Here is a 23526-nt window from a genome sequence, read left to right as displayed (position 1 = left end):
GATTCGCACATTATTGCGCCTGGATCTGTCTTCCATATCCATTAACTTGCGCTTAATGTCAACAATGGCCTCCTCCGATTTATGAGTCTCATCCACCAAACTATTGTGCGCACTCACCATTTCCTCCATCTTGTCCTCCAAGTGGCCCGTTCTATTTCCCAAGGCAGTGAGTTCGGACTTGAGCTCCTTGAGCATGTTTTTAAAGTCCATTTGCAGGTCTGCCCGAAAGGTAGAGAGCATATCTTTAATATGCTGTTCAGCGGGAGAGGATCGGTGCGGTGTGGAGGGAATAAGCTTCTCTGCGCCTGGAGAGCTGTGCTGCGACGCTGACTCCTCAGAGTGCGTTTCAGCGCCATCTTGGATGGGATCCAGCTCCGGCTTTTTATTATAAAAAGAGGTGAGTTTGAGCGGGGATTGCTTCTTTTTCACCCTACCCATAGCAGAAGCCGATCCGGAAGCACTGGTAGTAGTCTGAGGCTCTGGCCACTGCCAATAGCAAGCCCGAAGAGGCTAATAGAAAGATTGTCCCGGGAGCCGATGTGAAAGTGCTGCTACTGCATCGCGTGCTTAGGCCACGCCCCCAATTCTTTATATATTTAACAGTATAGTTGGGTATTCTTCAGCCTAACTTTTTTTTTGGGCTGCAAACAATACAACCATGCTGTGAGACGCTGGCAGATTTCCTAAGCTCTAAGCAAACTTTCTGCCACTCGCTCATAATTAGATTATAATTATTATTTAAAAGAAAAATAATGAAAACTATTTGAAAAGGTGCCAGTACAGCTGTGGTACATGTTTATATCACTAGCAGCTCTACTTTAATTCTAGGGGGTTGGCATATGTGTTTGATAGCATAGAAATAAATATATATATCCATCTATAAAGAACAAAAACAGTTTCCGCCACTGTAGAAGGTTATCATTGCTAACCTTGCATTCTGTTTTTTTACATTTGTTGTAATTACGACATTTATTGATCCTAAAAGGGTAATGCAATAGGAAATATATAGATGCCATATTGCATTGTGGTGTTCTTGAAATCAATATTCTGACACAGATCACCTTCACTTCCTAATGAGAAGATAAATAAATCGAAAGGCTCTTACCTTCTGTAAGAAAAACCTTTGGAAAGAAAGTGCCCTAATTAGGCCTTACGATTAAACAGTGTGGATGTATTTTCTATGAGAAATATCCTCTCTTTATATGTCAGAATTTGCCAGTGCAAGCATTTGTCAGAGCTACCTGAAATATAGTAATGTTTTTGGGTGGAAAAAGAGAATATATGGGTAATGGCTGAATACATACACTAAATAAAACAGGAAGGGAAATATTAATATTATCAGTGGTATTAAGGGACCTAATAGAGTTGCTAAAAGCAGAAGCAAAACTAAATTTCCAAGTGGGCAGGGAAAGAATACAATCAACTATATAATGTGCATTAATACTAAGGGATTTAAAGAGCATAAATGCATTGCAGGTAGCATATATATATTATATATATATATATATATATATATATATATATATATATATATATATATATATATATATATATATATATATATATATATATATATATATATATATATATATATATATAAGAAAAATTTATATGTTTATATAAACCAGCACACAGGCATTGGAGATCCATTTGCTGATTGCACCGGCACCGAGCTCATATATTTTTATATATATATATATATATATATATTTTATTTTTTTTTGGGCAAAATAAATAAATAATGCACATTAGAAAAGTGTTTCAAATTGCAGTTTTGAAGAAATGTAAAAATGTTTCTCTAATGTGATATATTATAACCGTAACTATTTTTATGAACAGACTCTAGGACCCAATAAAAAATATTGGCAAATAATTTATGGAAATATTGAATACATCATGGGATTTCATTTCTAGTTTCAAGCTAGCTCCTTTCTGGTGTTCCCATTGCTTTGGGAACATGAGGAACAGTACAATAGCATTAGAGGATAGACGGAAGCGTTGAAAATGTGACAAGCTACCGCATAATATGTCTGCGAGTCCCTGTTTCTACACCAGATTAGTTTGATGCATTCTCCTTGAGCATCAATAAATCCCCGAACATTAACAAAGAGTGAATGGATGCAGGAACTCTGAGAGCACACTTATATTTTTTAAAAACCACATACTCATAAAGTGTTCTTTTATACAAATGCTTTTTTTAAAGTAGGAAATAGTATCATTATTTTCTCTTCCGGCATTGATATTCTTTGGAAAGTACCTAGGTGAAAGAACATTTTATGTGCAATGTCTAAGCAATACATAATTAAAATGTGCTTTTAAAATATCTCATTGGCTAGTTTCTGTGCTTTGATTCTTTACCTTTTCGAAAAGCGTTGAAAGAATTGGACTTCAAAGAGAACAGCTAAATTGCATTTCCCTTTTAAATAAGCAGTATATGAAAGTGGGAATGGCTGCCATTCTAGAACATGGCCCATTTTGAATGTTCTTGCATTTAGCCTTATTAATTTAGAGAGCTTATGGGTACTTAAAGGCATACTTAGACTAAAATGCACACTGCTTATATATGTGCATGTATGTGTGTGTGTGTATTTTAATGCTGTCAAAAAAGGCAAGAAGGAAAGATCAATTAACTCCTGCTTAGGATTGCCTTCTATTGGGCGACTACTATAAATCACAAGAGCAAATGCTCTGTTAGAATAGAGAAATTGTCCAATTTGAAATCTCAAACAAGTTTTACTAATTGGCTTGTACTTCACTGTAAAGCTTTTCATTTCCCTGTCTCAAAATCAACATGAATGCAGTCTGGATACCAACCAAAGCCCTTTAGCAGGGAAGATTTGTGTCTCCAAAGATGTCCAAGTAGCTCCCCATCTTCTTTTCTGCCTATTCACTGCACATGCTCTGTGCTGCTGTCACTTACTGAGCTTAGGGACCCACTCACAATATACAGTTCAAATAGAATAGAAATGTCACAATATAAAGCTGATTAGTAATTAATACAGATAATTACAACATGGCAGCCCAGACACCAGTGAAACTAGCATCAGAATTTAATAATCAGACCTGTAGCATCAGCTTATATTACAGGCCAACCTAATTTTCTGCTTGATTATTTATGTCGACCCCTAAGCTTAGCTTCTCAACTGCTGCTCAGAACCCACTGAGCGTGTGAATGTGACATACACTTTCCCTGTGACAAGTTTGATGCCCTGGATCATTGCTGCTATTGACAAGCTGAAACTTTAGGCTGGTGCAAAATGTTCAGTATATAAAATATGCCATTTAAAGCCATATTCATCTTTAGGGTTTAGTTCTCCTTTAAGGGATAATGTAGCTAGAAGGATGACACAAGCTAGTCTTCATAATCTTACAGTTCATTCAGAGGAAGCCAAGGAATTTTCCAAATACGCTTACAGATCTTTCTTGCTGCACATTATTCCTTGATCAACATGGTTAATGTTATGGTTAATAATCGGTATACATTTTCCCAGAAATCATCCGAAACTGTGTAACATAAGCATATTTTATTTTAACATTTCAGGTATTCTTTACAAAGGGAATGGAGAAAACCAGTTTATATCTCAACAACCACCTGTTATTAGCTGTATCATGGGAAATGGCAGGCGGCGGAGCATCTCCTGTCCAAGCTGCAATGGTCAAGCCGATGGTAACAAACTCCTGGCTCCTGTTGCTTTAGCTTGCGGGATAGATGGCAGTTTGTACATTGGCGATTTTAACTTCATCCGCCGGATCTTTCCATCAGGCAATGTGACCAGTGTTCTTGAATTAAGGTAGGCTGGATAATGAAAAATCAAATGTACCTGTTTGTTTGGCATTTTAATGCGTAGTTTCTTTATCAGACGTGTATTTATAATTATACAATTAGATATTCTCTTTTTAATCTATTACTGAATGATAAATCTGGTTTTCTAATCAAACAACTTTGACCATATAAAATTAAAGGAACAGTAACACCGGCAAATGAAAGTGTATTAAATGAATTAAAATATACTGCACTGCTGGCATTAATCAAAACAAACAATCCTCTTTTATATCACACAAACAATCCTTGGCCTTATATTTTTTAATTAAAAAAACAAATACAACCATTATTTTTTAACACTGTGCGGAAAAAATGCAGTAGCATGTTCTCTTATTTGTGCAGAGTGGGTGCTAGATGTTGAAAATCATTTTAACATAGTAAGTATCATGTCTTTACAGTTGAACACCTTTTACTCTAGGGAGAGATATATTGCAGAAATGTGTAAATTGCATTAAAAGCCTAAAAAAAAGTGCTAACACACCAGGAAAAATTACCTTAAAGGGATCCTAGCTGTCATTTGCAATAAACTTAATCTGGCCTTACATTGAGTTGAGGAAAAAAAAGCCACATGGGAGATGTATTTCAACTGTCACATGATCCCAGGGGATCGCAGCTGGTCTCTACTGAAAGAATGGCTTGTTAGGATTTGTGTTGTTATCCATTATACTCAGGAACTGATTAGTTGCAAATCCCTTTCATTTCCTGCATTAATTTGTCTGACCTTTGTGCTAAATGAGCAGTTTGCAAGGGAACCTGCCTGTGTTGGTCCACCTTAAACCGCTGCAAAAGAACAATTACTACAATTCTGTTGACTTCAAGTCTCTTGATACCATGATGCAACTTTGTTGCATCCCTGGGATTACTATATCCTAATATATGGTTAAAGCGTAATGTTGCTCTCCATCTGAAGTTGTCTTTGGTTATTATCTCAAGCAATATCCCCTGGAGAAAAGCAGCATTTACATTTTGGCTAGAGTTTCAAGCCCTGATATTACTTACCTGATTAGTCAATTAGTATAAATAAAGGATAACAACTAAAGTTTTGAACCTTGAGCTGCTGTTCAGCAGCACCATTTATTCGTTCATTTAACTCCCAATCAACTTCTTGGTTAGCGACTGTTTGAAGAAGCCAATTCATTATTGTAAAGAGAACAGTACTATCCATGCAACCCAAAAAAAGCAATTTTCTCCAAACACCATCATCTTTTTATAACAGCCAGCCAGGAAAATCTCACAAAATAACAATATCCATTTGTACTCCGAAAATGTGCCACCTATCAAAGGAAATTGCCATCACAAATTACCTGGCTGCATTTTTTTTGCCTAGATAAAAATTGTAGAGAATCATTAAGTATAGCATAGAGGCAGAATAAGCATCAAAAGGAATTCAATATGAAAATAAGCATTGTACAGAGAGTAATACTTATGTTTTTTGATGGGGGGACCCTAGCACTGTAGGAAATGGAGACCCCTGTAAGTGGGGGAGCCAGCAACGGTGCTCTTATAATGCAACTTCCAGCAATGCTGAACCAGCTCCATATTATAATTATAAAACCTGAAGTTTGCTTGTTTAAAGGGGCAAGGCCATGTCTAGGCAATAGCAAAGTTGTCTATAAACACAGCACACAGTCTCCCCCTCCATAGACTGCTTCAGGTTGTGTTTTGTCATTTTTAACATGACAGAAACTGTCACAGGTCTTACCATTTTCCTATGGGGGCAGCTCGCACACGTAATTGTGACTGTGACTCATTTCAATTTGGAAGAATCTCTGAGGAAGGAAAATATGATTTGAACTGCAGACATCATTACAGTATCTTATCCAGAGAACAGGTTTAACTTCTTTAGACTTATTCCATTAAAATTTCACTATTTGTCAGCACTAATAGTGACTCCATCCTCACCTCTAAAACCTCTAAAGGTGTGGAACGGGAAATATGGGGTTCCAGACTGAGGGTCTGATTCTTTTTAAAGAAGAACATCAATTTTCTTGTTGTGTTTATGAGACCCCCCTATGCAACAGCAGATTATATGTTATATGTTCTCACCAGTCTCTAATAGACTTCAAGAAAGGACTCACCCTCACTAACTTTTTCCATTACTGATATTATAAGCTTTTTCCCTCCATTGCCAGGTTCTCTGGAGAGGCCAGGGGGTTCCCGGTTAGACACTGGGATTTAGAATTCCTCTTGAGAAATCCGTGGATTGTTTCACTCTTCTAGATTTATTGAATAAATACTTTTTTAAAAAATGTAGTCCCACTGAAATGACTTCTTTACAATGCTTGTATTTTACAAAGATTGCATGGCGAATCTTATCTAATCTTGCCGCATACCTGTTTGCAGAATAAATTGCCTGCTTGTGAGAATGTTTTCCATTTCCAGAGCTTTCTTTCACACTTTGACTCTAACAATATTTAACTTTTCTTTCTCTTCACTTTCTCTCCCTGCTTCCCTCAAGAAATAAAGATTTTAGGCATAGGTAAGCATGAATCCCCGAAGCGCTGCTCTTCCATCTTTTTTCTCATTGTCTGTGATCTGCCTGTGACAAGAATCGGTTATACACATGTCCTAATATTTTGGTGATTGCCTTTATATTGAAGTGGTAATAGTTTCATACAGATTACATTCATTGTCACGGTCCTATCAAGAACACATTATGTTCAGCAATGCTATTTATTAACCTGTGTTATAGCTACGTAGTTGGATCAATAGAGGGTCAGCCACTGTATGAAATGTAAGGATTTGTAAGGGCACAGGATTGCTGAGGATTTAATAAGCATAGTGCTGTGTCTTTGCTAATGCTTAGCCCTGTATGGAAGGCTCTAAACCTAGACCTTCTTGTATTTTCTAACATAAAGTGGGTTTAATCCACATCAGTGTTTCATATGAACATACAAAGTTTTTCTTAATAAGAAAAAGGCAATTTATCGGTGTTACTGAGACTATAGAATTCTAAAGAAAGGCAGTATTGGAATATTATACAGACACACATCTATTGGTTGCTGAGCTTTTTTTGTTTCTGTTAATGAATGTAGCCCCCGTGTGATTCTGTTGATATTTACTGCAGTCATTTGTATAATTCTACTGTTGTAAACATAATGTACATTAGGGAACACTGTAAAGTAGCAGTTCTCCACTAAGGCTTTCCATAACCCTCACCCTCTGAGACCCTACTATAAAGACGACCTACAGTCATTATAATTCAAATCATTAGATTTTGATGCTTCAGCATTTTATATGCTTTAAGAAAAGAAGCAGCAACAACTCTTATTTGTGTCTTCAAAATTAAGATTTCCAATGTTTAATTTGCTGCAGGGGTGGAACTACCAGGCCTGGGCCCGCACCCCCTTGGGGCCCTCTGGATGTTCTCAAAGGAGGGGGTGGTCATAGTTCAGTTACTGTTTTGCTGCCTACTAGTTAGCATCTTCCTGGGTAGGATCTTCCTGTGGTTTAGGCTTTGTCATTTATTCAACAGCCTTGTTTTATAATAAGTAGAAGTTAAATTTTATAATTGTTGGTGGTGTGTCCTACCTTGAAGTGGAAATACATATATGTTCAGGAATGAGAAGTATTAGCAGCATTTATTCACAGTTCAAAAGGAGCAGTTGTCGGTTAAGTACAGAAATTGGGTGACACCTTACAGAACTGATTTTTAAATGAGCATTAAGTGGTGCACATTTGAGCCTTTTCGTGCTCTTGTACTTGGGTTCAGGGGTCTCGGTAAATAACCTCTTTTGTGTAAACATAAACAGTTGCTTTCTAAGTGATTGGAAAACGCATGCTTTGTGCATTCGCTCTAATGGGAGAAGGATCAGATGAGAAATGCCTGCAACTTAATTACCTCTGCTGCTTTGATGCAAAAATATTCAGCTTGCTTTATGTATTTTTTCATTCATCTAGATTGCTGATAGGAATCTCTGATTTTTTTCTGCTAATTTCTTGTATACTGCCTGCCAAGAAATGTTTCAGCAATGAAAACCAAGAAGGGGTTTCATTTTACCTCTTGCATGATGATTATGTGCCAGCGCTCAAGTTGCCTGAAGTAGGAATTTAAAGCTGTAAAAATGTAAAAAAAAAATCAAAGCCCATTAATTGTTTGGCATATGCCACCTTACTCTGCTGAACGGGAGGTGAGAATTGGTCAGGGAACAGTCTCTGCAAATAAAGTATAAAGTCTGTATTCAGACTAAAATCTATTAGCATTACAGCAAAATGCTATTCTGGGCAGAATCGCAAACTGACAATCCTACACCTTTATTGCTGTTGTGCTACAACTCCCAGTAACAACCAAAAGTGCTGAGTGCTCTAGTCTAGCAGATTGGACATCCACGATTTAAAGCAGTCGAAGACCCCTCCTGTCCTTCCCATTTAAGTGAATACTGTGTATTTGGCAGACAATACTATCAGATATAGATATAGAACATAGAAATTAGTATTATATGCCTGACAGGTATATTTCCCTTGTATTCAGGGGCGTAACTACAGAGGAAGCAGACCCTGCGGCTGCAGGGGGGCCCAGGAGGTACAGGGGGCCCCATGAGGCTCTCGTTGATGAGCAATTTGAACATTGGTAAAACAGGACAAACACTGGATATGTTGGGGGCCCTAAAATTAATTTGCTGTGGGGCCCAGCAACATCTAGTTACGCCACTGCTTGTATTAGAATTGGAGAGCAGAACACTATGGCTACAATGATTCCTTCTAAAGGTAGCCATACACGGGCCGATAAAAGCTGCCAACAGACCGAGTCGGCAGCTTATTGGCCCGTGTATGGGGCCCCCGACAGGCTTCCCCGATCGAGATCTGGCCGAAAGTCAGCCAGATCTCGATCGGATGGGACAATAAATCCCGTTGCATCTGTTTGTTGATGCGGTCCTGCAATCCGACCGTTCCCATTTGTTAGGATCCGATCGTTGGGCCCTAGGGCCCACAATCAGATCAGACCGATATTGCCCACCTCAAGGTGGGCATATCGAAGAGAGATTGGCTCGTTTGGCGACATTGCCAAACGAGCGGATCTCTCCGTGTATGGCCACCTTAAGAGATTTGTAGTGGTCAAAACACCCAGCACCATTGGCTTCACTTCACTGACAAACTTGGCCTTTTTTTATCTACGTGTACACAGAGTAAGATAAAGCTGTTTGCAGCTCCCTGGTGATTTTGGGAATGGTGATGGGAAATTGTGTTCAGGTCCATGAGTGAGTGTTTCATCTGATACTCCAAAATATACTCTGCATTTTTGGCCCAGACCCCCTGGTATTGGTCTACCACATTTAACATTTCTACCCAGTAAAACCTTCTTCTGACTGTAAATCAGTGATGCCTCTTAGACAGTTAGGATCTTCAATAGTCTATTAGAAAGAAATCTGAAGAGTGAGAATTTAAATAAACTTTACATGCAGAAAGGAATATCACATTCATTAGGGGAAGAACATAAGTATGCTGTACACTTACAAAAAGTGTAAGTAGGTTCTATATGACTGACAGCTATTGTAATAAGTCCATCAGAAAAGTGTACATTCTCTTTAAGTATGAAAGGTTTCCTTAGTAACCACATGTAGATGAATATCTCATCCTTTTGTGAGAAGATGTTGTTTTTCCACCTTTCCTGCCCTTTCAGACAATACATTTAATCTAATCAATACAGTTGCGATTGTTCTATATTCATTATTCAATTTTTTCACCCTAGTTGGATCCCTCCCGCTCTTATGGGAATAATCAGGATTGTTGTACATTTGGCTTGTGGACTTTTCCCACTAACAGGCCCCTTAACCCCCATTGTGGTTGTGCAGAAGTCAGGTTACTGCCAGGATTGGCTGATGAACCCTCAGGATGATTATAGTTTATTATGCCTGCATTAGACTGGTTAAAGAAATGTCAGCAGATACAGAAAAATTCAAATGATGTAAGTTGCTCTTTTCAATACACGATCTGTCAGTAAATGCAAAGTTAAAAGGCTGAAACGCAATACCTGCGTAAGTCATATTCATGGTTTCCCATTGCAAATGACAACTGAAATATTACATTAGCTATAGTATTCATATATTTCCTTTGTTCAAAGCAATATTTGATTATTTTCTCTTATCAAACATAATGAACAGAGCGTGGATTTGGGCTGCAATGACAATGATTAATGATCAGTGTGGGAATTAAATAAATGTGTACGTCTCAAACAAACCCACTAGAACAACAGGCTGCCCCAGTAAATTGTATGTTATGACTATAATCATAGGAAAGCATCATTTCATCTCATTTGAATTTTTTTTTTCCAGTTCTTGCAGAATGATTGAACTTCGAGTCGCTTATTATTGAAGTCAGAACTTTTCCATTAAAAACTTCAAACTGATTTTGAGTTATATAGGCATGGCAATAAGCAGAGGCTGTTCTTATCATCCTCAGACAGTTACAACGAAGAAGCCTGAATTATCAGCCAAGTTATCTATTGTTATTTAATTGTTATATGACCCTGACAAGCTATTCAACTCTTAACTATAAAATCTACTAACAAAATCAATACAGGAATGCAAAGACATAACAGCGAATAAGATGCAGACAATGTATAAAAAGTTATGTCTGCCAGATTGATGGGGCAAAGGCAGTTTCTGTTAAAAAAAGATTTAACCTGTTTTGAGCAAGTGGTATTTTTGTGTTGGGTCCCGACACAGCACTTCTATACTGCGTGAGCTACACTGCCATAAATTGTTTTTTTCCCAACATTTAGGTGAGATTTTTAAACAGAATCTTTAAAGGAGAACTAAAGCCTAACTAAAGAAGTATGTTTTGTGCTTCTGTACCAGACCAAGGCAACCACAGCCCTTTAGCAGTAAAGATCTGTGTCTCCAAAGATGCCCCAGTAGCTCCCCATCTTCTTTTCTGCTGATTCACTGCACATGCTCTGTGCTGCTGTCACTTACTGAGCTTAGGGACCCACTCACAATATACAGTACACATAGAATATAAATATCACATATAAGGCTGATTAGTGATTAAATACAGATAATTACTACATGGCAGCACAGAAACCAGTGCAATTAGCATCAGAATTTAATAATCAGCCCTGTAGCATCAGCTTATATTACAGACCAACCTCATTTTCTGCTGGATAATTAGTGATGACCCCTAAGCTTAGCTTCTCAACAGCTGCTCAGAGCCCATTGAGCATGTAAGTGTCGCAGACACTTTCCAAGATGGTGACCCCCTGTGACAAGTTTGAAGTCCTCGATCATTTCTGCTATTGACAAGCTGAAACTTTAGGCTGGTGCAATAAGTTCAGTATATAAAATATGACATTTTTAGCCATATTAATTTTTAGGGTTTAGTTCTCCTTTAATAAGCACAGATATGTGACCTGTTATCCAGAATGCTCTGGACCTGAGGTTTTCAAGATAAGGGATCTTTCCATAATTTGGATATCCATATCGCAAGTCTTCCAAAAATTATTTTGTAAACCCAATAGGATTGTTCTGTCTCCAGTAAGGATTAATTATATCTTAGTTGGGATCAAGTACAAGGTAGTGTTTTATTGTTACATTTGAGCCTATGGAAGATGGCCTTCCTGTAAATTCAGAGCTTTCTGCTTAATGGTTTTCCAAATAACGGATGCTTTTCCCATATAATGTATAGTTGCTTATTTGGTTGTTTAGATATATTAGAAGTTTAGGCTGAACTATATACAATGAGGATTGGATCTCCTGGGTATTAATATCATATTCATCGGATGTGTAGCTTTGTCGGGTTGCTCTGAAATTTGGAAATGTAATCACTGATGCTGCTGGAAATGTGTTTCATGTAAAATCTTTCTATGATAGAAATCAAAATTGCTGGCAGGTTCCAAAAGCTTTCTATTGACAGGTTGTCTGAAAGTCTCTAGCAAGGCAGGCACTCATAGAAGAGACTTATAGAAACGTAGAGAAAATTCTTCTTATTGATTGCTAATCAAGCTCTTTTTTATGTGCTTATTTATCTATGTAATTGGATTTGAATGTTGTTATAGAAGCATCAAGCTTATAATCACTAGCAACTACAAGGTGCCCTTTGCATGGCAGATAATATAATGTGATCTATTATAGTCTTTCTGGCTATATGTGCTGGACATGGCAGCGTCTTAGTAGCATGAGCGGCCTGATGGCTGAATTAAAGAAACACCTTGGCCAATCAATTCTTGGCAGTAAGCCCACGATCAATACATAATTCACAACTGTGCATTGCAAATTTAATTTATAGAGAAATAAAACTTCAAGATTGTTATTAACTTTTCAAGGTAAACTATTTGAAGTTCTGACCATTGCTGTTTATTAAGAAGATGCTGCCCGGGTAAAAAAAAAAGTATTCATCAAAATGTTCATCACATGATGCACTGGATATGCTAATATGGCAGCTGCTATCCTAAACAAACAGAGAGAGCTTCTAGAGCAGGGTAGATTACAGCAGGGAGGGGAGAAAAGACAGGGGGAGAAGGAGAGAGGAGCAAACTGAGCATGCTCAAGCCCTAGCCCTGGAGGTTTATGCTGAAAACAGGAAGTCTGATACAGAAGCTCATGTGTACTCAATAAAAGGAAAGAAATGTTGTGTTTCTTTCGACAGAGGACTCAGAGCAGCATTACTTTGAGGGTTTACTGGTGTATTTATATACTGTAGACCTTTCTAATAAAGCCTACTTAATTTTAGCCTTTCCTGCTCCTTTAAAGTGGACCTGTCACCCAGACACAAAAATCTGTATAATAAAAGTCCTTTTCAAATTAATCATGAAATCCAATTTCTATTTTTTTATTAAAGCATTCATAGCTGTTGTAAGCTCATTTAAAAATCTCAGCTGTCAATCAAATATTGTCTGCCCCTCCTTTATGCCTTAGGCATAGAGGCGGGGCAGACAATTACTTTTACTTTCCATTCAGCACTTCCTATATGTCACTGCTCTCCACACATTCCTCCATTTAATTGTGTAGCCAGGGCATGGGGATGGACATCAGGTCCCCCATTCTGGTGCACAAACAAGATTCTGAGATAATGCAAGGCTTGCCTTAATAACATTGTGCACAAAATGGATTCTGCCTGCTTGCTATAATTAGAATTCCCAGACTGAAGGAAACAAGATTAAAATTATTTATATAGTGTAATTAAAGTTCCTTTTGCTTGACTAATGTGGTAAAATAGGATTTTGAATAATGTTTTTGGGTAACGGGTCTCCTTTAATAGTATAATGCACTGGCACATTGTTGTTTTTGACACAAAATGTCTCCTTTAAGGTGCCCACTATTGAATGAGCTCATCTATGGCCATGGTTTCAGAAACTAAGATTATACTTGAGATAAGTGAATTTATTGGTTCTTATTGACTCTGAGAGGTTTATGAGAAGCAGGGTTGGACAGGGGGGCCCGGGGCCCACCAGGGCTGCTTTCCCAGGGCCCCCCTCTGGCCTCCCTTGCTGAGCCAGCGTGCTGACTTGCTGCACCGCGTGTGTGTGCATGAAATTGGGTGGTGGGTTATGGATTAGATGTAAATTGACGTATTACACCAAGGAAAATATAGATAAACAAAGTATGTCTATGTATTTGCTGTGCCCAAAGGATGTTGAAAATGATCTTTTCCCTGTGTAATGTAACATGAGGGTGAGAGTTATACATTGCCATTATTTTAATTAATTGCTTTCCTTTTTTCATCTATGAAGTACCATATAAAGCGTTTTGGGGCCAGGTGGACTGTTGCGTTGAAATAATTATTGCCGTAAAAATATGCTTGTTTTGCTAATTGTTTTAAATAAAGCCCCATGTTGTTGTTGCCTATTAATGAACAATTTTAATAACCATTTACAACATGCAGGCTCATAGCAGGGAACTGAGTGCCTGTGTAAAGAATTTTATAATGATTATAATAATGTTGCACTTAAGTATCCTGTATACCAGGAAATATCAAAGCACCTTTGTCTCTTTATGCAGGGTCCTAGCACGATTAGCAATCAGAGATAATTAGTGTTTTTTTTTGTCCATTAGGAGCATGGAATGCTCAACCTGCTGTGCAAAGGTCTGAGTCTGGGGTCTCTATTGTATTACTGATGTTCTAACACTGCTTATTTGTTCAGATGACCATATGCTATTAAAATGAACAACATTACAGGACAACAGCTTTAGGCTTAATCAGGTTGTTCCAACTAGTGTTTCAATGGCTGTAGCTGAAGTAGATTTGCTTCTTATTAGTGGATGTTGAGCAGGCAATCATTTGTTCCCTAGCTCAGAAGAAGAAAAACTGATTGCGTGACAAGCCGCTTATAATGACAGCATTAGATATGTATTATTATGTCAAATACTGCTGAGATTCTCCTGGAATCTAGTTGTGCTCTGCCTTCGCTGATAGCGATGGGCGAATTTCTCCCGTTTCCTGAAAAATTTGCAGGGAAAATCGTGAAATTCGAAAGTTTTCAGCAAAAAATAGTGAGATTCGAAAATTTTTCACGAATAAAAAGTGAAATTCTGCCATTTTCACGAAAAAACGTGAAAATCGGAAATTGACGCCAGCGGGAGATTTGCGAATTTATTTGCCGGCAGCAAAATGCGGAAATTCCCTGCAAATTTCTGCCATGCTAATTTATTCGCCCATCACTATTTACTGATTCAAAGAGAGTGTTGTATGGGCAAACGTTACTTAGTGAAGACCTCCTCTAGTGATTAAACAGATTTAATTCTGCCAATGCTGACAATAAATAGCTAAAAATTACGTGTGCCCATTTTTCAGTTCCATACTGTTCCAAGGCATTGATACAGTCCCTTTCTTTTGGTAGTATTAAGAGAACTCCACCTAAAAATGGCAATATTCAACTAATACCATTGGCTGTATACCCCATATTAAACTATAAAAATAAACAAAATTCCCATTAAAGTCTAAACTAGTTTGGTAGAAAATCAACTTCACCACCAAAGAGTGTTGCAACAATATAGCTGAACTATTATTTTATATGTTAAAACACACCATTTTTTTCAAAGCAATTGTTTAGGTAAAATTGCAATTGTTTAGGTAAAAAATGGAAATAAACACTATTGTTCAGGTGAGTCAAGTGATTCTACTCACATACCTTCAAAGCAGTTAACACAGAATAGACAAGAATGTCATTGTATGATGCAGTGGTACCTGTGTCAGCAATGATGGCTTTATCCAATGCCAATAATGAGAAGGGTTGTTTGTATTCATATTTTCTTTACTTTTTGCAACAATTTTTCAGTAAAGATTTTTCTTAGTACTTGTTGATGGCATATCTATTCTTCCTTGTATGAAGGATGCGCTGTTTTACTGTAGATGTATTTCCTTAAATCACATGTACTGGGGGAGCAGATGTTTAAAGCTTGCATGGAGATGCAGATTTATTTTTGCTCCACATTTGTAAACTCATCACAAATGGAACTAATTGTTCTTGCATTTGTAGAACAACTGTATTTTGTTTGAATACTAAATATATCTATTTGAATTTTGTATATTTTTGCTGTTTTGCTTTCCTGACTGTGCTAAAGAATCCTTAACAAAGGAGAAACAAAAAGTTTTTTTTGGTGGCTGAAGCATCTGTTGTGTAAGGACTGGATGGGGTTATGTTAACTTCAATTGTTGAGTCTATGGCTGCCCAGCTGTGGCTCCTATTTATTTTCTATAATCCTCAGTCAGACAGCCAGCTGATGAATGGAATTCTAATAACCCGCACACTAAAATTCTAATGATCCACAAACATTACCACTCTGCTTCCACAGTTATACCATTATACAACTATATAATGGGGGTAGAGACATTCTGCTTCTCTCTCTTACCCTCATTACTATTTGCAGAATTTGAATATTTTGTGATAACCAGATGAAGTTTACTCCCTGTGAATGGTTATTTTCCTTAGACTGTTATGGACTACAGGTATGGGACCTTTTATCCATAATGCTCGGGACCTGGGGTTTTTCGGATAATGGATCTTTCTGTAATTTGGGTCTTCATGCCTTAAGTCTACTAGAAATTCATTTAAACATTAAATAAACCCAATAGGCTGGTTTTGCTTCCAATAAGGATTAATTATATCTTAGTTGGGATCAAGTACAAGCTACTGTTTTATTATTACAGAGAAAAAGGAAATCATTTTTAAAAATTTGGATTATTTGAAAAAACTTGAGTCTATGGGAGACAGCCATTCCGTAATTCGGAGCTTTCTGAATATCGGGTTTCCAGATAAGGGATCCTATACCTGTACTTGTATTACATTTGGACTTCTTGTTCCTGGTTCATAAACAATATAAATACCAAAATGTAACTGTCAGTCTCTGTGCTTCCACTCTTTGGTTGATGCTGACAACTATATTGCTAATAAAATTAAACTGACTAAGATCTTGCCTAGTGTTCTCTCGTACCAAGGTTACTAGACCAGTTAATATATCAGAGCGCTTCTACAAAATATCAGTTTCTTGGCTGCATTGCTTACGAACAGTGTTTAAATGAAAAACATTGATGCCCTTCCAGCAGGATTTTCTAGATTTACTTTAACCCAGGGGTCCCCAACCTTTTATTACCCGTTGGCAACATTCAGATGTAAAACGAGTTGAGGAGCAACGCAAGCATGAAACATGTTCCTGGGTGGTGCAAAGTAAGGGCTGTGATTGGCTATTTGGTAGCCTCTGTGTGGACTAGCAGCCTACAAGAGACTCTATTTGGCAGTACACCTCATTTTTTGCAACTAAAACTTGCCTCCAAGGAAGGAATTCAAAAATAAGCACCTGTTTTGAGGCCACTGGAAGCAGCATCCAAGGGATTGGTGAGCAACCTGTTGCTTCTGAGCCACTGGTTGGCGACCACTGCCTTAACCCATAACCCATAAGGTACACTGACCAAAAAGTAATTGCAAATTATAGGGGGAAAAGTCAGTAACCTTTTCACTTTCTAAAGGCTTTGGAGATTGTCTGTAGTTTTGGATAATATGCTTTTTTGGGGGGGAGCTCAAGGGTTAAAAATTATATAATTAAAATGTAAGCACATTGTATGCGAAAGAGCCATTCGATTTTTAGTGTAACAAGAGCAGCCTGCATGCTGTGAAAGTAATGTTCTGCTGGCACACAACCCATTTTAGTTTCTATTTCTTCCTTCCTTTCGCTTAACATCCCTATCAGCTCAAGAAGTGAAGAATTTAATTATTCTTATTTCTTTTCACCTTCCTCCCCCCCATTAAGCAAATGTCAGATACACACCACCACCTACTGATCTAGTGGAGTGGTTCAGATATCCTCCATGCAGAGATGGAACCCCAAGGGAGCAGCTTGAAGTCTCTTGCCCTGGATATCGGCAAACTGAACTGACACAAATGTCTGAGCTGTATTGAGGTGGTGCTTGAATGGCATACTCTGCCATACTTCACCTTTGCTTAAAGCTAAAAAACATCCTAAAAGATCAATCCTATTCATCTGAATCCACCTAACAAAGGTGATGCCTGATTGCATATCTCTTAACTGGAATTCAATAGAAAACGGAACAGTGCTAACTAAACATGCAAAAAATTACACAATTTGAATATGTGTTCTAGCACATTAGTGGCACTGCTGTTTACTAAATGGGTAATTTGAAGCTGCCTGTATATTTTATTGTTTCCTTGCAGAGCCTGTGCCAAGGAGTTCAGCACTCAGAGGGCACATGTTGCGGGTTTAGTGAGCCATAACATGAAAAAATCTGACTTCATAAAACTTGCCTATAATCAACAGAGATATAGGCAGTTTGTCATTTTGTTATTACTTGCTAATAAGTAAGTAAAGGCTAGCATCATGTAAAAACTCACAGGTAGAAGCTAGTGTTAATTAAGAAGTACTGTGTAATTTCCACCTTACAATTAGTGCAGTAAAAGCTGTGTTAGTGTGAAATGGTATATGTATATAGTCCCATATATCTGTAGCAATCATATAAATAAGTATTAATGGAAATCAAAGGGGGAAACTGTATAATGTATTGTTGCAAAAAGTTTTACTTTTTATGTTGTCATACATTTGGGTTGTTTTATTTAAGGAGTCTTATTTATCAGTATATAATACACAAAAGTCATGAATATCTTGTAAATTATATCCTTATAAACGGTGAGTTCTGATGTCATCAGTTATAAACGGTGAGTATGGATGTCATTTCTGTCACATGACTCACTGAAACTTGTGTATTATAATAAATAAAGTACCCCCTGTTGCAAAATATGAGGATATTAGAAGTTACCTTGAAGTTCCATGACCTGTGTTTCGGCCTCGTGTTTTTATATGGTCATGAAACTCCTCGGTAACTTATAATATCCTTATAATTTACAAGAGGGGGTACTTTATTCACTATATATGGGATGCTATACCCAAGGTGTTATAAAACATCATCCATAATCATCCGTTGGCTTCTATAAGACGGTTATCACAGTTATATAGTACTGATAATTGTGACTTTTCTACCTTTTGCAAGAAGTCTGTTGACTTCATCCAAATTCCAAAGTATTTCCATCAACACTGGGCCATTTATTGTGGCTTTTCGAGCACCTAATCTGTGCTGCAGTGGTTGGCTTGAGTATCAACCTGATTACGCTTTCTACTTGGGTGGCACAATTGAACCAAGATCTTCTCATTAGACAAAATAAAAAATTCCTACAAACTTGAACAATTTTCAGCAGCAAGGAGTAACTATAATAAATCCTTAAAGCAGTCCCATATTGAGTGCTTTGATCAGTGCATAGTAATTTAGTAGGAATCTTGTGGCTTTAAATTATTTGACTCCAAAATCTAAGTATCTAAGAACCAGTAAGTGAAGGTTTCCTTCTTAACACTCCCAATTCTAGTAATACAACTAATGATGCATGGTTCACACATGAAGAAATTCAAAAGAGACTTGAACATGTTCTCAGCCTCAAAACTATAGGCCAGTTAGTCTGACGTCAGTATTAGGAAAGCTTTTCGAAGGGTTAATAAAGGATAAGATACTGGACTTCATAGCAAATCATAATACTATGAGTTTGTGCCAGCATGGTTTTATGCGTAATAGATCTTGCCAGACTAACTTAATTTCTTTTTACGAGAATGTAAGTAGAGACCTCGATTCTGGGATGGCAGTGGATGTGATTTACTTAGACTTTGCTAAAGCATTTGATACAGTGCCACACAAAAGGTTACTGGTTAAATTAAGGAATGTTGGCCTGGAACATAGTATTTGTACCTGGATAGAGAACTGGCTAAAAGATAGACTACAAAGAGTGGTGGTAAATGGAACATTTTCTAATTGGACCAGTGTTGTTAGTGGAGTACCGCAGGGCTCTGTACTAGGTCCCTTGCTTTTCAACTTGTTTATTAATGACCTGGAGGTGGGCATTGAAAGTACTGTTTCTATTTTTGCAGATGATACTAAATTGTGCAGAACTATAGGTTCCATGCAGGATGCTGCCACTTTGCAAAGTGATCTGTCTAAACTGGAAAACTGGGCAGCAAACTGGAAAATGAGGTTCAACGTTGATAAATGCAAGGTTATGCACTTTGGCAAAAATAATATAAATGCAAGTTATACACTAAATGGCAGTGTGTTGGGAGTTTCCTTAAATGAAAAGGATCTAGGGGTCTTTGTAGATAACACGTTGTCTAATTCTGGGCACTGTCATTCTGTGGCTACTAAAGCAAATAAAGTTCTGTCTTGCATAAAAAAGGGCATTAACTCAAGGGATGAAAACATAATTATGCCTCTTTATAGGTCCTTGGTGAGGCCTCATCTGGAGTATGCAGTTCAGTTTTGGACTCCAGTCCTTAAGAGGGATATAAATGAGCTGGAGAGAGTGCAGAGACGTGCAACTAAATTGGTTAGAGGGACGGAAGACTTAAATTATGAGGGTAGACTGTCAAGGTTGGGGTTGTTTTCTCTGGAAAAAAGGCGCTTGCGAGGGGACATGATTACACTTTACAAGTACATTAGAGGACATTATAGACAAATGGCAGGGGACCTTTTTACCCATAAAGTGGATCACCGTACCAGAGGCCACCCCTTTAGACTAGAAGAAAAGAACTTTCATTTGAAGCAACGTAGAGGGTTCTTCACAGTCAGGACAGTGAGGTTGTGGAATGCACTGCCGGGTGATGTTGTGATGGCTGATTCAGTTAATGCCTTTAAGAATGGCTTGGATGATTTTTTGGACAGACATAATATCCAAGGCTATTGTGATACTAAACTCTATAGTTAGTATAGGTATGGGTATATAGAATTTTAATTAAAAGTAGGGAGGGGTGTGTGTATGGATGATGGGTTTTCATTTGGACGGGTTGAACTTGATGGACTTTGTCTTTTTTCAACCCAATTTAACTATGTAACTATGTATGTAACTATCTCAGTTTCTGGGCGACAATTGCTCCAGTGCGCCATGATTTCCGTAATAGGAATGGGCGTGTTTCAGCCAGTGTCTTTATGTGACCTGCCCAGAAGCATTATTTTTAACAAGAAAATATGTATGAATTTATGGATTTTAGTAGGAAAATCAAGAACTACCAAGTGAGGTTTTAAGATATATAGATTTGACCAATTCAGCAGCTGCTCTGGGGGTTTTTTTAGCTTTATTTTGCAGTTTTTAGCAAACAAGAACAAAAGAATCATTTTATTAACTGGATGTTTTTGAAATACAGTTCCCATTACTTTTGCATTTTATGTAAAGCTGCATTACATTACATATTAATGTACAGTATAAGAATGATTGCTTTGAGCAGGTACAGTTTGGCAGTCCTTTGCCAAGGATTATTCAGCTTTTTTCCTCAGCATTTTTCTCCAATGACTTTTCTTTTGTCGAGAAGGGCAACTTGTACACTTGCCAGCCATCATTTGGCAACCTGCATTCATCATGTAAAATAATTCATCTCTATATAGTGATATTGTTTATCTGTGCACAACCCATGAACTGCTGGATCAGTGCACAGAACTTTTAAGTTCAGTAAAACAGGAATTTCATATAAGCTGTGTCCGCTATACACTATTCCAAAGCTCTATGTGTGGTGCCTTTAGTTTCTTTGCAAATAATTGTATTTTAAGTCCTATGGTGGAGACAGCAAGTTCTGTTCTTTTTGTGATTGTTAGTTGTTGTAAGGAGAAGCGAACAGGAGGAGATTTATATTGAGGTACATTTGGACTCTGTTGTGCTGGGTTTTACAAAAGAAAGCATGGAAGAAGCCATAGTCTCTATATGTTTCTTCTTCACCAAATCATAAGCTGTGACTATACTTGGGTTGTTGCCTATACAGGTATGGGACAAATTATCCAGAATGCTCGGGACCTGGGGTTTTCCGGATAAAGGATCTTTCCGTAATTTGGGTCTTCATGCCTTAAGTCCACTAGAAATGAATTTAAACATTAAATAAACCCAATAGGCTGGTTTTTCCTTCAATAAGGATTAATTATAACTTAGTTGGGATCAAGTACAAGCTACTGTTTTATTATTACAGAGAAAAAGGAAATCATTTTTAGAAATTTGGATTATTTGGATAAAATGGAGTCTATGGGAGGCAGCTATTCCGTAATTCGGAGCTTTCTGGATATCGGGTTTCCGGATAAGGGATCCTATACCTGTATTAATACAGAGGAAATAGCTTGATGGTGTCAATTTTAATGGAAAGCTGTAAATATTATTTTGTTCCTTTTTTAACTTGTCTACTTTAGCGAGGCAACAGCTATCTGATTTTGTTTACTTTACATAAGTCGATGCATTCTAGTCCTAACACCATATATTGCCATGCAATATTCTCAGACATTGTATAAATGAATACATAGGTAGTAATTAATATTTATATATTGTTTATCTCTACAGCAGCAACTTGGCTCATCGCTATTATTTAGCTACAGACCCTGTCACTGGAGATCTTTTTGTTTCTGATGCCAACACTCGCAAGATATACCGTCCTAAATCCCTTTTGGGTATGAAAGAATTGATCAAAAATGCTGAGGTTATCGCAGGAACAGGGGAGCAGTGCACCCCATTTGACGAGGCAAGATGTGGGGAAGGAGGCAAGGCAGTAGAGGCCACACTTACAGCTCCTAAAGGTGAGTCCATGAAGGCAGTAGAGAGTCATTGTCATTGTGTTTTCTGACATGTAAGCATTCATGAGTGACTCATTGCTAGCAAACCTACCACCCAATTCTTTCCTGTTCTTTTGTACATTTAGGGCATTATTTACTAAGCCTTGAATTTATGTTGTTTAACTTTTTGGGGCAAAAACTGGAGTTTTTTTTTGTGGAAAAAAATAAATAATTTTTTTTTTGAGATTTATTATATCCCAAAAAGCCAAAATCTGAAAATCTGCTATCTCAGACCTGTCTGGGTCCTGAGGGAGAGCCAACAATCTAATTTTGAAGATATCATAGTTTGCGATGAGTTTAGCCCGAAAATCCGAAAAATTCTGGGTTGTCGGGTAAAAATCCCAAAAAATAGAGAGATTCAAGGAAAAAGTCAGAAAAAAATCGGAAGGTTTGTTTTTGATTTTATCGGGTTTTTCCCAATCTGATTAATTTAAGGTTTTTTTTTATTAATAAGGTCTAATCAGGAGTTTGGTTGTGGTTTTCTAAAATATAAAATAAATTCAGAGTTTATTAAATAACCCACTTCCTGTCATGTTGTATCACCTTATTTCCATTATAAGGGAAAAGGATGATGATTTTCCTAGTACTAGTGACACGCCTGTGCTGCCACTTTATTTTTGCATTAATTGAAATGTAGATTTTTAGATGTTTTAAAGCTGTCCTAATGATTCTCAATAATCACAAAGATTATTATTTAAAAAGCTAAATTCTAGAATAACAAAGCCTCGCCTTAGTGCTGCTCATTATACATGGCTGGCATTGTGCCATTGATGTTTCATTGCTTTATGTCAGCGTGTGACTCAAATAATTGACCTCCAGGAGAGGTTTTGATGATTTGCAACATAACAGCCATTTCTACCGAGCAAAGGATTTGAACATGGGGTTTACATGACTGTTCTACTGAAAATCAGAAGAGCCATCTAGTTTGATGTTATGTCCATGTTCAAAATGATGTGGAAATTAAAGTTTAAGGCTATTATTGTGTTTGGCACAGTCATATGGTAGAGAACTGTTATGTGTGTTAACTCACGGCAGGAGACAAAAGCCCCCCCCCCCAGCATTACTTTGAAAGGGGTTAAAACAAGGAGGAAATAAATCTTTGTGTTAATTTCTTCTTCCTTTTACTGTTAGATGAATACATCTTGCTTTCACGTCCAAAATATATTGTGTATATAGTTCTTATCTTAATACAAAGTAAGACGTAATAGGTGTTCTTTAACTTTATCCTTGTACTGGACCAGTATGCCACATGTTCAGAAATTTGATATAATAATATGATGATGATAAAAGATATATACAGTATGTTGTCTTATGGAAGACTGGAGACAATAACTTCATCTTCTCATTTATACTGCCCTATTGTTTTGGGGGTACCACCCAGTTAGGTCAGTCTCTTATTGCTAGGACAGGTAATGGATGTTGCTCTCAGTGGCCTCAAAGCAGGTGCTTATTTTTGAATCCTGGCTTGGAGGCAAGGTTTGCTTGAATAAAAAACATGTGTACTGCCAAATAGAGCCTCCTGTAGACTGACAGTCCACATAGATCCACCAAATGACCAATCACAGCCCATGGTTGCCACTAACCAGGGTTATTGTCATGCTAATGTTGCACCCCAACTCTTTTACATCTGAATATTGCTC

The 23526-nt window shown here is 37.4% G+C and overlaps 1 protein-coding gene across 9 annotated transcripts in view; it reads left to right on the top strand.

The window, feature by feature from the left end:
* The window catches only part of LOC108706622 (teneurin-3), a 507440-nt gene that overhangs the window by 449105 nt on the left and 34809 nt on the right, over positions 1-23526 (top strand). For 7 of the 9 annotated variants that reach the window (XM_041579516.1, XM_041579515.1, XM_041579514.1 and 4 more), the window contains 3 exons: positions 3542-3791; positions 6282-6302; positions 21618-21850. In XM_041579516.1, coding sequence (XP_041435450.1) covers positions 3542-3791; positions 6282-6302; positions 21618-21850 — 504 coding nt within the window. The remainder of the gene's footprint in view (positions 1-3541; positions 3792-6281; positions 6303-21617; positions 21851-23526) is intronic. The other 2 variants (XM_041579517.1, XM_041579513.1) reach the window with 1 other exon arrangement.

The sequence above is a fragment of the Xenopus laevis genome, chromosome 1S (assembly GCF_017654675.1).
Source record: "Xenopus laevis strain J_2021 chromosome 1S, Xenopus_laevis_v10.1, whole genome shotgun sequence".
In the NCBI taxonomy this organism is placed as follows: domain Eukaryota; kingdom Metazoa; phylum Chordata; class Amphibia; order Anura; family Pipidae; genus Xenopus; species Xenopus laevis.
Note: the sequence above shows the minus strand (reverse complement) of the source record. Positions and strands in the feature narration are given on the sequence as shown.